This window comes from Melanostigma gelatinosum (assembly GCF_949748355.1).
Source record: "Melanostigma gelatinosum genome assembly, chromosome: 23".
Taxonomy (NCBI): Eukaryota; Metazoa; Chordata; class Actinopteri; order Perciformes; family Zoarcidae; genus Melanostigma; species Melanostigma gelatinosum.
Genome location: NC_136656.1, coordinates 4,671,936 through 4,687,392, shown reverse-complemented (window position 1 = coordinate 4,687,392; position 15,457 = coordinate 4,671,936). Strand labels below are relative to the sequence as shown.

Here is a 15,457-nt window from a genome sequence, read left to right as displayed (position 1 = left end):
GCTAAGATTAATATGAACTCTGTATGACGATGATACAGTACGCCATACGTATATATACAGATATACGAGTACGGTCCGCTCCCATGTGATTATTTAGCAAAAAAGAAAAATTCAAAACCAACTGTCGACGAGGATGGGATTCGAACCCACGCGTGCAGAGCACAATGGATTAGCAGTCCATCGCCTTAACCACTCGGCCACCTCGTCTTATGGACTCCATACACTCAGCAAACAGCATCTTATAGGACTCCAGACACACTCATTGTAGCTTTTACATCTTCACTGTCACGTGACACTAACCCTGTAGTGACAACAGCTCTTTATTTCCACTCGTGCCTGTTAATAAACACTTCAACAAGCGGTGCTCCGGGACCAAATTCGGTGGCGCCTTTACTCCCGACATTACGGTCGTTACGTATCAACATGCGTCCGCCGTCACAGCAGCAGAAACGGCAACAACCGTGTTGTGTTTTGATGGAGATCACGAAAACCGGATGAGATTCGTCGTTTTATTCGCGCCGTCGAGGCCCGTGGTGAAAACATCTGGGGCAGTTGTGCTGCAAACCAGCAGAAATTATGCAAGTGGTCGTTGTATTTCCAGCCTAGCAGGCTGCAGCGTTAGCATGTGGCTAATGTTAGCTGGTACGCTCGGACAGAAATAGCCCAGCCTCGCTCCTCCGGTGTTCGGACTTTGCTTTGTGTGCACCAGTTTGGTCGGTTTTGCAGTTCCTCTGGAATGCATCTCTCCAAGAAATGTTCCGTCTTCAAAGTGGTGCTGAGTGCTCTGCTGATCGTGGCGCTCCTGCAGCTCATATACCTGTCCTTCTTATCCAAGTTCTACGGTAAGCAGCAGCGGTACCTGTACTCTGAGCTCTTTGGAGGCTCCGGGGGCAAGAAGAATGGGCACCCCGAGAAGAACTCTCGGAAGGAGCGTCTGAGGTACTCGCTGTCTACCGGTGGGATCTTCGACAACAGCGGGCAGTACCGGGTGTACAAGAACTTGATCAAAAGTGATTTCACCACGAACCACAAACCGGGATCTGACCCCGGCTCCAGCGTCCTGGCTTTAGCCACACACACGACCATCAACAACCTGCATCACCTGGAATCCCTCCTGGAGAGGTGGCACAACCTGCTCTCTGTGGCCATATTTGCGCACGGGCAAGATGTCAAGTTTGCCACAGCTCTGGTCTACGCACTCAACTTCTTCTGCCCTCAGATCCAATCCCTGGTGGACTTCCACCTGGTCTGCCTGTCCGGGGAGATGGCCAGTTTCCCTGACCAGGACCGGGAGCACTTTGCAGGTCTTGATGACTGCGCCTCGGTGTTCTCCAGACTGGAGACCCACCGGGACAAAGACAAGAACTATGCCATCAGTGGGAACGTCTCCTACCCCAACAACCTTCTGCGCAACGTCGCCCGGGGTGGCACCGAGTCCTCCTACATCCTGGTAATCGACATCGACATGATGCCGAGCGCGGACCTGCACCAGCAGTTCATGGCCTTGGTCTTTACGCGCGAGTCGACCGGCGCCGAGGTGTTCGTGCTGCCCGCCTTCGAGATCCGCCACGCCCGGAAGATGCCCGCCAACAAGGCCGAGCTGGTCCAGCTCTACCAGGTCGGTGAGGTCCGGCCGTTCTACGAGGAGCTGTGTCCCCGCTGTCAGGCCCCCACCAACTACTCGCAGTGGGTCAACAGCCACGTCAGAGAGACGGGCACCATGGAAGTCGCCCACACGCTCACCTGGACGGACCCCTGGGAGCCTTTCTACATCGGGCCCCACACTGTGCCCCTCTATGACGAGAGCTTCAAGCAATATGGCTTCAATCGTATCAGCCAGGTTTGTGCGATTTAAACATGTTGAGATTGCCCCTTTAATGGACAATCAACTTTGTTGCTGATTTATTTGAATCTGTGCTTCCCGCGGCAACATCTCGACACCTCTTTCCATCTCCTCTCTCCTCATCGTGCTTCTACTTGTCTTCCTCACCTCTTCTGTCTCATCTATCATTCTCACCTCCTCTCCTCCTCCCTCATCCCTCCCCACAAGTGTCTTCTTGTCTCCCCGCAGGCCTGCGAGCTCCACGTGGCCGGATACAGGTTCTCGGTGCTGAGCTCGGCGTTCGTGGTGCACCGGGGCTTCAAGATCCAGGGGGAGTTCCACGCCAGGAAGGACGAGGAGAACAAACGCAACCGCGTTCTGTTCCGCAGCTTCAAAGAGGGCCTGAAAACCAAATACCCATCCTCCAACCGACGGTGCTGAAACGTGACGAGGACCACACGTCCGGCCTCTGATGACAATGACGGTGTTTGTGATTTTAACCAGATTTAGCTTCACGGCCACGCTTTTCTTTGATTTCTCGTGATGACGGCACAGTGGGAGTTTAATCCAATCCGACGCTCGGGGTTTGTTTGAAGTGAGCAGCAGGGAAAGGTTCTCTGGAGGTTTCAGAGAACGTCCTGCTGGTTGGGACTGAAAGTCAGAAAGGATTGGAAGTCTGGCTCGCGGATTTTTTAGAAATCGAATGCAAATCCGAAAATCTAGATGCCATTTGATCGACATTAATGTCAAAGCATATGAGGTACTTTTTCTTGAGCCGGTCCAGATACAAAAATAGACCCTGTGAGACACCGAGTCTACATATTCACACCCTGAGAGTTCACCAACACGAAGTTAGACGCTCAACGTTTCACCGACAGCCGATCAAAGACAGAAATCACATTCACTCGTCCCTTTTTGGTGTCCGACGCGTCAAGTTCATAGTTTTTATCCTAAAGATAGAACTGCGTGCTGCGAATGTGGTTTAAAATGACTGAGATATGAGAATGAACAGCCGTCTGACTGGTTCATTCAAATGAAGGCACAATCATGAAACTGTAAAAATATAGAATTCTCCCTTTTGGTTCCCGAGTTAGTTTTTGTGTCGCTTATATCACTTTATTTCTGTTGAACGTCGTGCCAATCAATGATGCGGTCCGACCACCAGGTGGCAACAGGCACTTGAGTGTTGGGATCACTGTTGCATCATACAGATATTGAAGTTGAAGCACTACAGCAGAACACGGGGATTACGCAACACCGGTGTTGTTTGGCGCTCACGGGGCTGTAAACGCACAGACGCTGGTATCAGGTCATCTGGAGTTGGGGGTTTTCTCCTGAAGTAGACTTCATGATGTGGGGCTACATGTAGAAATGTAGCGCGGATCAAACAGAAAACTGCACAATCACAATGTAAACCAAACAGTGGAAACCCTCAGCACCACTAGAAGATATCAGACGATTGATTTTACACGTTATACTCGTGTTATTCTGTGGTACATGCGGTATTACACATGAACTACCACTCTTCTTATAAACAGCACTGTAAAGTGTACACTAATCCTTTTAAGTGTTAAGTCGATGTGTAATTGTTGATTTTTGGAGAACACTGATATATTTATTGTGAAAATGTTTTAGTTCAACTGGAATTGGTTACATTTTTATATTTTTATTGAAATGACCCTAAGCAGGAAAACTAGCACGAAATAGTGTTTGGTGCGGGACAAAAAAAACGATGTTTGGTTTGGAATATTTAGTTTTAGAACCACTTTAAATCATTTTCATTTGGTATTTTTGGAGTGAGATCAATTTCAGCATATTGTGTGATACTGTGGTACTTTATGTCTCACGTGTCTCTTCTTCTCTATTTTTTGTTTGCCTGATTTGTATTGTTGGAATTTCTATTAAACCTACAGGGTGATTTTTATTTGACCCATAACTGTCATTATACTTTGTATTATTGATATTATCATAATCATACGAGCTACAGTACGAACTACAGGGCTTAAAGAGCATAACGTTATGATGGAATTTGTAGTTCTGTCAGAAAAAACTGCAAGATATCAGCAGGAGTATCGTTCACCGAGCACTTGACACGCTTGACATTTACTTGTGGTGTAACATGGCACGTGTGACATTCGCCACTTGTCCAGAGCCACAGTGGCGTTTGGTGGCTAAGCTTTAGCTTTAGCATTAGCTGCCAGAGCTAGCTGCACGCAACGCCGCCGCTGCTTTGGCTTTCATTGAGCGCACCTATAATCACCCTCCACCTGACAAAGTAGTGCGTAGAATATCTGCGACTTTTGCTTTCCGGTGAATCCATCAAGCCTTCCTCTTCAAAGATCTCACCAAAAGAGTATCCATGCATCTATAAAAAGCTTTGTATTGTTCGGGAAGTTTGTTTCCCACTTTCCTTTGAGCTACAGAATTACATTTTCTTAAAAGGTTTGTATCAAAATACATAAATTAACAGACGGACTACTGCATTGGATTCATACACGAGGCCTACGTTATGGCATGTTCTTTGTCGACAAATACACAAATGAAAGAATACCACTTTAAGTCGTTGTCTCCCTGCAGCAATAAGCTGTCGGTATCAACCCGTCCCAATCTCCCCGTGTCCCGGGTGTTAGTAATGTGGCAGAAGGTGCAGAAACGTTCGAGGCGTTAGCCTGCGTGGATCAGGACAAGCAGGTTTGGTGAGGTAAAGTGGGGTTATATCGACAGATTTGGGGAGCGGAGGCTTATCTGGGTCAGAGAGCTTTACGACATAAGCAATTAGGGCTGCCTTCTCTTGTGCACCGCTAGCAGGAGGGAGGCCTCCCGCCATCTAGATTAGCCGCCCTGCGAAGGGCCAGGAAAACTGCTCTCGGCTTCTGGCAGTGCAGGGAACCAGCTGGAGGGCGAGATGAGGGGGGGGGGGGGGGGGGCCATGAGAGTAAAGGGGTCAACGTGCAGGCGTTGTAGACACGCGGGGTCTTCTGGGTCAGCGAATGGGGGAGAAATGAAAGATTCAATGACCCACGCCGATGAAAGGAATTCGCAAAATGAACAAAAAACGTGGCTACAAACGAGTTGGTTGTTTGTCCACTGTAGCGTGTTTAACTGCAGTTTGAAGAGAGAAAAACAGAGGACCATAGAGGATAGTTACGCCTCTCGGCTTAACAGCGGGGATGTCTTGTAATGAGCCACTTGACTGGAAGGATGTGCAAGTGATTAGGCCCAAAGGTTTAGAGAAATGGTCGAAGAGATCTTATTGACTGAACATGCTCACTGTGTGTCTGAAAAGGGGGGATTTAGAATGCATTGTGTCTGAATACTGACTTACTAATAGATTGCAACTACACGAGTGTGTATTTGTCGCGCAAGAGCCGGCCGCGTCTAGTCCGAAAGTAAGGAGTCACATTTGACCCGACGAACTGTTTCAGCGTTAGAAACGTTGCAGGATGAAAGCTTCTTCTTCTCTTTAAAATCACAAAGTGGGAGAACTGTTGAAGTAGTTCCAGTTTATTATTTTCACTATCAATCAATCAATAAAAAGTAAAAAAGATGCCTTTGACATCCTCAAATGTCTTGTCCAATAAAAAGTAAGAAGAATAAACACTAAGATGTTTCATTTCTAAGCTACAACCACGTGTTTTTTACATCCATATCAGCATTTCTCCTGCTCTAATATTCGACAATGTCTTCTTCTATGAACTCCTCTCTACTCTCCCTCAGTGTCACAGTGTCACTTTAACAAGTAAAGGCTTAACTGCGGTCAATGCCAGCTTTGGGAGACGTCTACCTGTCTGCTTACTGGAGAGAGAAGAAGAAAAACAAAAGCCTCTCGGGCAAAGGGCGGCGCATATCACCGTGCCTCTAAACCCGGTGTTCTTGGACGCCCAGGCTGCCCGCATCTTAAATGCATCCCGCTAAAGCCAGACTGTCCGCGCTGGAGGACAGAAGTAATGAGACGTGACACTGTCGGAGGGGGGAGGAGGCCGAACAGACATAGGTAATCCCTCTCACCAAGCTCTTAGTCTCCCACCCCTGCTGTCACATGAGCCAAATGAAGACAAATCAAACATTCTGATTCAGAAAAAGTCGATTAAAAAGTAGCACTAAAGATTCAAATGAGCTGATTTTACTGCGTAGAAGCTGCTCTGGTATCGACCCACCTGGCTTTGACACTGACTCCAGTGAAGATACTTAATAAAGCAGTTGTAACACGGGAGATTAAGTGGGATTTATATGACGGATTCAGTTTTCAGCCCTCGTAGCGAAGGATCACACGACATGACAAAATCAATATAAGCCAGTAGTGAGGGTGACTGCTTTCACTGCTGTTTAAGTGTCTTTCTTTGCTTGTTAGAGTTTGTAGGACATCTTTGCAGATGCTGTTGAACAGGAACGGGAGAATTGGTGAATAATAGCGAAATATTGACACCAACTGGATGAGAGTTGACCGACATGCAGCGGACTAATTGAACTGTTAGTGAATACTAACGTTAGGCCTGTGTCCTAGTTTCATGCGACTCATTTGAAGTTTGAGTATGTGTAGAAGGCTGGAACAGCAACAGATACTTTGTATACTTTAAGAATACTTGGTGTACTCTAAGGAGTCAGTACGCAGACTGATACTTGACTTTTGAGTGTATTGTGCCAGAATGTACGACACAAAGTAAATGAGCTGCTTTAAAGCTGCACACGATACAAATAAATAACTTACGGCCTTTTGTCACTTCTAGTGTGTACAAGAAGACAAAATGTTTATTCAAATCCTGTTTTATAGTAACTGTAAAAACAGATGACTGTGACGGTAGTAGCAAAAACGCTTCTTTAGCATGAAGACATATTACTGTAAATGCTACACAACTGAAATGCTGTTCAATCTAGCTTTGGCAAAAATGTATAAATTGAATCTTTTGTCAGCTGTACTGAAAACAGACCCCAAAAAAGCCCCATTGTGCGTACGAATTTTGTGTGCCATTGCACTTCTACTGAGGATTTTCTTCCCTTTTGCGGACCTAGTGATTGACAGCGCTGTCAGAGCGCTAGTTCTGCCACCGAACAGGCGAAAACAGTCCAAAGTGCCTGAACAGGAGTGATTGTTTCTTCCAACACGCCGCTCTGTGGGTCATGACAGATGTGTACCCTCATCTTACAACCCCGCGTTCCCGCCTTCTTCCTCTTTAACGTCCCTCGAAAAGACGAAGCGTCCTTCCCAATGCTTCTTTCTGGGCCGGGCCGGGCCGACCAGAGAGGATCAGTGGGAGTCACCAAAGTAGGAATTAATGAGCATTATAGCATTAGGAAAGAATAAGTCCCAAATTAAATCCTTCAGGGTTCCTAAACAACTCCAGTTAACACCTGTTACGGGTGATGATGGAGCGAAGCGACTGCGGCGGTGTCGTCCTTCAATCAGAGGGTCGGAGGTTCGATTCCCCGGCCTCATGCTAGTCCATGTCGAAAAGTGAGAAGTATCAATCAATTTTACTGATAAGAACTTTAAAAGTTTTAAGTTTGTAAGTCAACATGTTTCCCAGCTGTTCCCCAAAACATACTGAGTCGTGACCGCGAAACCAAAGTGCGTGTGGAGCTTCTCCCGAGGGAAGCCCAGTTTATTTTTCCTTCTTGTGAATATCCATCTCATATTGATCTAGGGTGCTCATGGAAAGGTTTCTGTAAATGCAGAAATGTACAAATTACAAGACTAATAATATATATATATTCAAATGCATTAAATTGAAATTTATGAAATCCCCCATGTATCACCTGTGTCTATTGAATCAGGAGCTCTCTCTCTCTCTCTCTCTCTCTCTCTCTCTCTCTCTCTCTCTCTCTCTCTCTCATTTTTTGGCGTTTGTTTGGCGAGTGCGGGCTGAGAGGTAAAGCTAACACACAGTATGTTGAGGGCGGGGGGGGGGGGGAGAGCACGGGGGATAGACCTGTCTGGGAGGATACTGCTATTGAGTTGCAAATGAGCTTGTAATTAGCCCTTACACATTTGCCTGGAGGGAATTAGTGTGTGTGTGTGTGTGTGTGTGTGAGTGTGTATGTGTGTGTGAGTTTTTTAACCCATTTTCCTGAGAATAGGGGTCGACAGTGATAAGCAGATAATACTAATTACTTCTCCTCCCAATTGCTTGTTAATTGTGCTTGGTGTGGATTTATACAGCATGGTAATAGCCCCCATTCCACACACACACACACACACACACACACACACAGCATGCCCCCCCCCCCCACCCCCCCCCCGCCGTTGGCAAAATCAACAGGTCATTTTTTTTAAGCAGGAGGCTTCTGGTTAATCCTCTAATTAATTATGCCAAGTGGGGTTCCACCATCTATAGGTCCAGCCAATGAGGCAGTGTGTGTGTGTGTGTGTGTACATTCATTTGTAGTTACTAACAAGTTTTACACATTCTCCAGTTTGTTCTTAACTTAAAACACAGTTAAACAGTGACCAAACAACACAAATTCAATGGCACTAAAGGTTTAGATCTACTGAAGATAAAAATGTCTTTCTGACATCTTTCTGCATTCTTTATCGTTATTATTACTTTATAATGAAATAACTGGTCGTAAACATGAAGAGTCTCTCACCCGATGAGTTGACGAGGAGCAACCCGAATGCACCAGTAGTTTAGGGGTAAAGGCGTCGGCTCAGTCCGGGCCTCTGGATCAGGTGTGCCGTGTCCTTCGGGCGGTTCACCACCTGAAGGAGGAAACAGCAAAACACCGTCACATCTACAAGAAATTTGGGCTTTCCAGTTCTAACCCAAACACTTGAAGGCAAGCAGATAACAGATAAACCCTTCTGTGAAGTGACAGTGAGAATTAGCATTTTATTGTTTGTGGGCTGTTGGATGGAGATGGGTTATCTTTGGCAGCGGTTCAGAGGAACTCTCAGGACTATTATATGAAGAGATAAAGTTGAACTTCCTAAGTGCTTCCCTTTAAGGATGCCTCTCCAAAACGTTCATAGCAGCTATTTAACACTAGTGTGAATAAAATGACATTTTAAAGTACAACAGTATTTACATTTTTGGTGTAAATTTCAAAATAAGTGTCTGAAATTGTTACAGACAAGTATAATTACAGCTGTCCAAAAAACATGGCCACGGTGTGACATAAAGGAAAAATATATCGGATATAAATGAAACACATTAAATCACTATACGTACATTCTCAATAATAATTGAGAGCAGTAGTGACAAAAGCATGATTGGTGATGTCAAGATGTTCTACGTTACAAAGATTTAAAGTATAAGATGTGATGTATATATATGACCCCCCCCCCCCCCCCCCCCTTCTACAAACACGTATGTAATCGGTTCAGTCCACCACCATCTTATCATTCATCCCGCTCCAACGGATCGGGAGCGCTTAAGCAGATTTTGGTTCAGTCTGCTCTCAAAGTGTTTCTTGTACTGAAGGTGTGTGTGTGTGTGTGTGTGTGTGTGTGTGTGTGTGTGTGTGTGTGTGTGTGTGTGTGTGTGTGTGTGTGTGTGTGTGTGTGTGTGTGTGTGTGTGTGTGTGTGTGTGTGTGTGTGTGTGTGTGCGCGTGTACGTAAGTATGGTGGTGGTGGGCAGGGGCGCAAAGTGTCTGAAACTTGGAGGGGTTAGATTAACTTGTGAGCATGATCTTCACTGAGCTCATTTCTCCCCTTCTGTGCCAAAGAGTGTGGCGGACACACATACGTACACACACACACACACACACACACACACACATAAAATCACACCTAACCCCCTTTGCATTAGTTTACCAATCCCACCTGGTATGTTAAGCTATAGATTTAGGCTCTAACACGTATCAAATGATTGCTGCTTATAGAGTCATTCTATACGCTTTCTAGACCCTAAACTCCACTGAACAGCATCTAGTTGACTGTAAGTTAACGAGTGTTGATTCTGATAATTGATTCACTGCTTAGAGTCATTTATCTACATATTTGCTCATCTCAGCTGCTCAAACAAGAGAATGTTCTACTTTTCTCTGTCTTATATTATTGTGAAATGAATAATATATATCTATATATATTATAATGCAGAAGAGATGATGAAGCCTCAGTCATAACTACAATGTTGAGAATCACTATTTACTTGATGCTCATATGGAATTTATGTTTTAATACATTTATTTCCAAATTAAGAAAGAAAATGTATGATTCATATTGTCTCAATTGCATTTTCTTTTAAATTGTCTGTATTTCTATGTCTGCAATAATAGATGGATCATTTGCTTCTACAATAGATTATTGAAACGTTAAAGCACTAAAGAAGTATTTAAGATGACAAACTGGTTTTGTTGGAGGAATTATTAAAATGTATTGTTTAGTATTGATCCCAACAACACAACCTGATGCTCATAGATATTATCTGTATTCTAGACAGATTTGTAGACGAATTTTAAGCCACTTCACTTTATATTAAACCAGACGATCCTTCACCTGACTGCAACCTTTATCCAAAGCCTCATATGCACTCCAGGGATTAATCTATGTCTGCCTTCAGCGCCGTTTCTTTTAGGCTTTAAGTTAAATTGCTAATATATATATATATATATATATATATATATATATATATATATATATATATATATATATATATATATATATATATGTATATATGTATATATGTATATGTATATATATACACATTTCCTCTCAGCTATGGTGTGCAAATGAAGTGTAACGTGTTTGTATTACTGTTGACAGATGCTGACAGGATCCTAAACCTGATTAATAAGTAAATGATCCTAAACCTGATTAATGAGCTGAGATCAGAGGGGTTGAACCGGGCAGCAGATCATTAATTCCTTATCCCGGAGTTGCTCCATACATCGATGCCTCGGGCGTTTTTATTATGCCTTGTCCTAACAAGAGGTCGCGGAGGATGAACGATGGAACCGTATCTCTTTTAATTACATGGGTATTAGCTGGTCGGGGTGCATCTTTGTGTCCCAACGTGTCCTCGCGATCAAATGTCCAGGCACATTTTCATGACCATGACCCCACGATGTAATTGTGCCATCAACGTTCAGGCTTAACCATTCCTCACTACGACTTTAAAGTGTCCACTCATTCCTAAAAGTATGAATACCCTCACTTCTTGGCATTCTCCTTACATCTTCTTGGGTTTGCCTGCTGTCAAAAAAAAACCGTGGAGTGGTTTTCTCTCCACGTCTACTCTCCCCTCATCATCTCCTGTCCATGGCTGTCTCCATCTCCACCAGATCCGTCATCAAATAACATATCCCCGCTTGTTTGCTCGCTGCAGTCATCCCGGCAGTCAATGTATCCTCAGGCTATAAGCCAAACAAGCTGATCAGCCAGTCACCTCTCCTCTGTACACACTACCCCCCACTAAGAGGCTAATGGCCCGGACGCATAATCCTTCTCAAAACAACTACAGAGATGCTAATTGTATCTCGCTATAAATACGGGTCGACTCCTTGTCCTCTTTCTTTATTTAGCTTGCGGCCACCGTTGCGCACCAGCGTCTCTGAAACATTTGCCCAAATACCGGGAAAGACTCGGCTACTTTAAGAGAGGCGGCGGACAGATGCTGCCAGTGTCAAAAATCTTGCCATCATCTTGGAGAAAAAAAAGAGGCAGCGAGCGCACGGAGCGTTACGCACGGTTGGACACAACACTTCATGCGCACATTTCATATCTTCTTCGGCGAACTGCTGGGGAGGGGGGGGGGGGGGAGAGAGAAGGCACATAGCCGAGATGTTCCCACTGCCGATGTTCACGTCGGACCAGGTCGCTCGGGTGTGTGAGAACTTGGAGGAGACCGGGGACATCGAGCGCCTCGGCAGGTTCCTCTGGTCGCTGCCCGCGGCCGTCCCTGGCTCCGCCGGGGAGGCGCTCAACCGACACGAGTCCGTGATGCGAGCGCGAGCGCTGGTCGCCTTCCACGGGGGAAACTTCGAGGGTCTTTACCAGATCCTCCAGAGTCACCGGTTCACGCGCGAGTCGCACGCCAAGCTCCAGGACCTGTGGCTGGACGCGCACTACCGAGAGGCGGAGAGGCTCCGCGGGCGGCCGCTGGGCCCGGTGGAGAAGTACCGGATCCGGAAAAAGTTCCCCCTGCCCCGCACCATCTGGGACGGCGAGCAGAAGACGCATTGCTTTAAGGTAAACACAATGATACGCGTTCTAGAATTTCACCCACACGGCTGCTGGTGACAGGGCGATGGAGTTTGTGCCCCGCGGTACAACCCACGTGTCCCCTCGTCTTAGGACGAAAACTATATCGATTGCATCATTATATATAATTATATATAACATGCATTCAGACCGTAGGAAAGTGCATCTTAACATTGTAAACTTGACCACCAGCAGCTCTCTACAGGTGACTTTTAACCTGCTGCATGGAGCAGCCTGGTCTTTGAGCTGTTAAGATGATAATATCCAGAGCTTTGGTTATCCCTCTGCCTTCTGCTGTGACTTTACACAACTTTAGACCTGGTGGCCTGTTGCAAGATCAGAAGTCTCGTACAAGTCTGGTGAATACTTTCTGACCAGCATATCCAGGCTTTCACATACTGACAAACAAGGTTAGATTACGGCTCCTAAAGATGCCAAATCAGTAGTTTTAGCACTGATTCCAGCGCAACTTGTAAATCTATCGGTGAATACATCATGTTCATTTAATTAGTTTCGTCATATCTTATACCAACTTTATATGATGTCACACAGCCTATTATTTGACCTGTTTTTGATTTAAAATTGACGCTTCAGCATAATTTACTGTGTGCACCTTGAAAGGCCAGATTTCTGCAGGTTCCATTAGAGTTTAATCTTATTTGTAATTAGCAGCTAACATTTAAAATATTAAACCACAGTATGAGCAATAATCTGAACGAGCCTATCTATCTGCTATCCAGGAGCCAACACAGACATTCACTCCATGTTGAACTCTTCAGCTCCTCGCCTGCAGACATGCAGAAATATACACAAACACTGAATTTCAGCATGAGTGGTTCTTTTGGAAGCAAATAGATTGTCTTTAAGTTATGATAACTGTTATGATACTCTGTTAAATGTCACGAGAGAGAAATTAACTTTAAGGATTCAAAGATTAAGTTGTGTGTTTATGTGTGTGATCGCCCTCATGTGACATTGGGGGGGAAGTATGGTAATCTGTAATTCCAACCCTCGGGAGGGATAGCCTCCCCGACAGCCTATTAAGCCCCTTAACATGATCCAATTTGGTGGCTATAAATTGTTATGTATACTTCCAATAATCTACTGTACTAATAAATCAAGTCTAATGTGATTATACGGAGCATCATGAGATTATTGTGGTGTAATAGGATATTAAAACACCACCTGGTGTCTTATCAAAGTGCTATTCCATGCTAATAGATTGTACGTTGTGTTGTCTACTTAACAGGAGATAATATAACATGAGATTAATGAATGGCAGCCTAAATATTCCATATATTTCTATGTGTTCTCCAGGAAAGGACCCGCAGTTTGTTGAGAGAGTGGTACCTTCAAGACCCGTACCCCAACCCGTCCAGGAAGCGCCACTTGGCCCAGGCCACGGGACTCACACCCACACAGGTCGGCAACTGGTTCAAGAACCGCCGCCAAAGAGACCGCGCTGCGGCCGCAAAAAACAGGTATGTCAACGTTTACATATGGTTAATTCCAATGTATGCAATGAGTATTAACATCTGCCTGAAGAGCAGCTCCAGCACATCCATCCGTTGAGCCCGAACTCATGTCTCTCATCTCTCCCTCCACCCAGAATGCAGCAGGATTCCTCCCTCTTGCCCTCTGGGAGCTCCCTTAACGGCTCCCTCCAGGACCGCCGCCATCACGGCCACTTGTTGCCTCCGTCTCCTCGCCACCTGGGCAGCCCGGAGGCCAGCGACTGTAGCACAGACGAGCGGCAAGGAACTGGAGCCTCCACCCCAGAGATCTCCGTCAGCAGCGACAGCGAGTTCGAGTCTTGAGAGGGTCGAGACTCTCGTTCCCTGCGGAGGGGCGAGAGCGGCGTCCATCATCAGACCCAGATAAAGACATTTAAACTGGCCGAGGCTGTTTGGAAACACTGAGGTGTTCTCAGTGGGAGGAGGAGGAGGCTGTGAGTGGACATTGTGAGGCAATGACGTGCAAAAACAACCAGCACTTAAAAAAAAAGCACCATGGCACATGACTTCAACTGTTAAATGAACTAGTTTACTGCTGAGCATGGTCTTTAGATAATGTGAGTAATAACATTTCAGGTTTTTGATACTTTTGGTTTGGATAGATTATTTTCTAATAGTCAGTATCTAAGCTACATAACTCATTTGTATGGAAATTGTGAGGACACAATCAACAATGCCTTGGGTAGGCTTTTAATATATGTCACTACATTTAGATGCATAACTTTATTATCATCACACTACAGCAATACAGTTTGAATACATCTCCAAAATGTACCTATCTAATGGCACTATTACGAAACAATATCAACTTTAACCATCTTGTTATAATGGCATGTAAACATAGTGACAGACCAATTAAACACATTTCACTGCCTTAAAAACTAAGGGCATCACTCTTTTACAACGGAAAACCAATTAACAGCATAAGTTTGGAAAGACTTTATGGAAGTAATGATGCAAACGCGCTGCTTAAAATACAAAACCATTTTGTTACCAGCTGTGTTTTACCTGTTCAGTCCGTGTTTGTTTACCATTTAAAATATGTAGTTTTTTGTTTTTTTTGTAAACGCTCCTGAGCTGCTCTGATGAATTCCTGCAGGAGCTGAAAACAGAAAAAGACGAGACAGCGAGACTGTAAAGCACGAGTCAGTCTTAACTCAATGTGCCTATTACATTTGAGAACAGTGACACCTGCATGGGCAGGATAAGATTGTGTCCTGTCACAAACACACACTCAACGGCCTGTTTGCTGTCTTTTTTACAACAATCATTTCTCAAAACGCATTACTGAAATGAAAAGATGTATTTTGTAAATGTTTTATGTCAATAAATGAACCTATTTTTATCCAAAGTTGTACTGACTCGCTGTATTTGTGAGTTCAAAACTGTGTTACAGTACAGCAATGATGTGTGACAAGACTTGAGTTATGGGCCACGTACAAGTCCATTCAGTACAATGTTGTCTTCACTTTAACAGAGGAAGATTCCTCAAATCAGCTTTTTAAAGCACCAATGATAAAAGACAAAAGTGCAACATGAATTCATCCAACAATCCGGTTTTCCGCGATTGAACACCGAGCAGAAATGTTTCATATTTAGTCAATATAAGCTAATTTACATGCCCCAACTGCCGAACATTTTAAGGGATTATGTAGTTATTGTTATTGTTGAAACAATCCTTACATTGATTTACGTTTCACAGGAAAAGTTTGAGATTAAGGCAAGGCAAGTTTATTTGTATAGCACATTTCAACAACAAGGTAATTCAAAGTGCTTCACATAAAACCATTAAAAGCATCAAAACATAAGGCAAAAGAAAAGGAGATTTAAAAACAATTAAAGAAACAGTGTAAGAAATAAAATCAGTCACAGCAACCTTGGAAATGTTTACACCTTTGGTGATGATTAGGTCCAGAGTGTGCCCCCTGTTGTGTATATTAAGTGTAAATTTTAGTATGAAATTGGAAGGGTTGTTGACCATG

At 44.5% G+C, this 15,457-nt stretch overlaps 2 protein-coding genes across 3 annotated transcripts; both read left to right on the top strand.

Moving 5' to 3' along the window:
* The first annotated feature begins 444 nt into the window (after nucleotides 1-444).
* b4gat1 (beta-1,4-glucuronyltransferase 1) lies at nucleotides 445-3,746 on the top strand. 2 transcript variants are annotated; one of them, XM_079295130.1, is made up of 2 exons: nucleotides 445-1,840; nucleotides 2,072-3,746. In XM_079295130.1, the coding sequence occupies exons 1-2, from the start codon at nucleotides 737-739 to the stop codon at nucleotides 2,261-2,263; spliced, it is 1,296 nt and encodes a 431-aa protein (XP_079151256.1). In that variant the 5' UTR covers nucleotides 445-736; the 3' UTR covers nucleotides 2,264-3,746. The 2 variants fall into 2 exon arrangements, with proteins under 2 accessions (XP_079151256.1, XP_079151255.1); XM_079295129.1 differs by having other exon boundaries at nucleotides 2,051-3,746.
* A 7,795-nt stretch (nucleotides 3,747-11,541) lies between these two features.
* six7 (SIX homeobox 7) lies at nucleotides 11,542-13,778 on the top strand (the record flags this gene model as incomplete). The annotated part of the gene is made up of 3 exons (XM_079295121.1): nucleotides 11,542-11,949; nucleotides 13,279-13,442; nucleotides 13,571-13,778. 3 exons carry the CDS (start codon nucleotides 11,542-11,544, stop codon nucleotides 13,776-13,778), a joined length of 780 nt encoding a protein of 259 aa, XP_079151247.1.
* Between the last annotated feature and the right edge of the window lie 1,679 nt (nucleotides 13,779-15,457).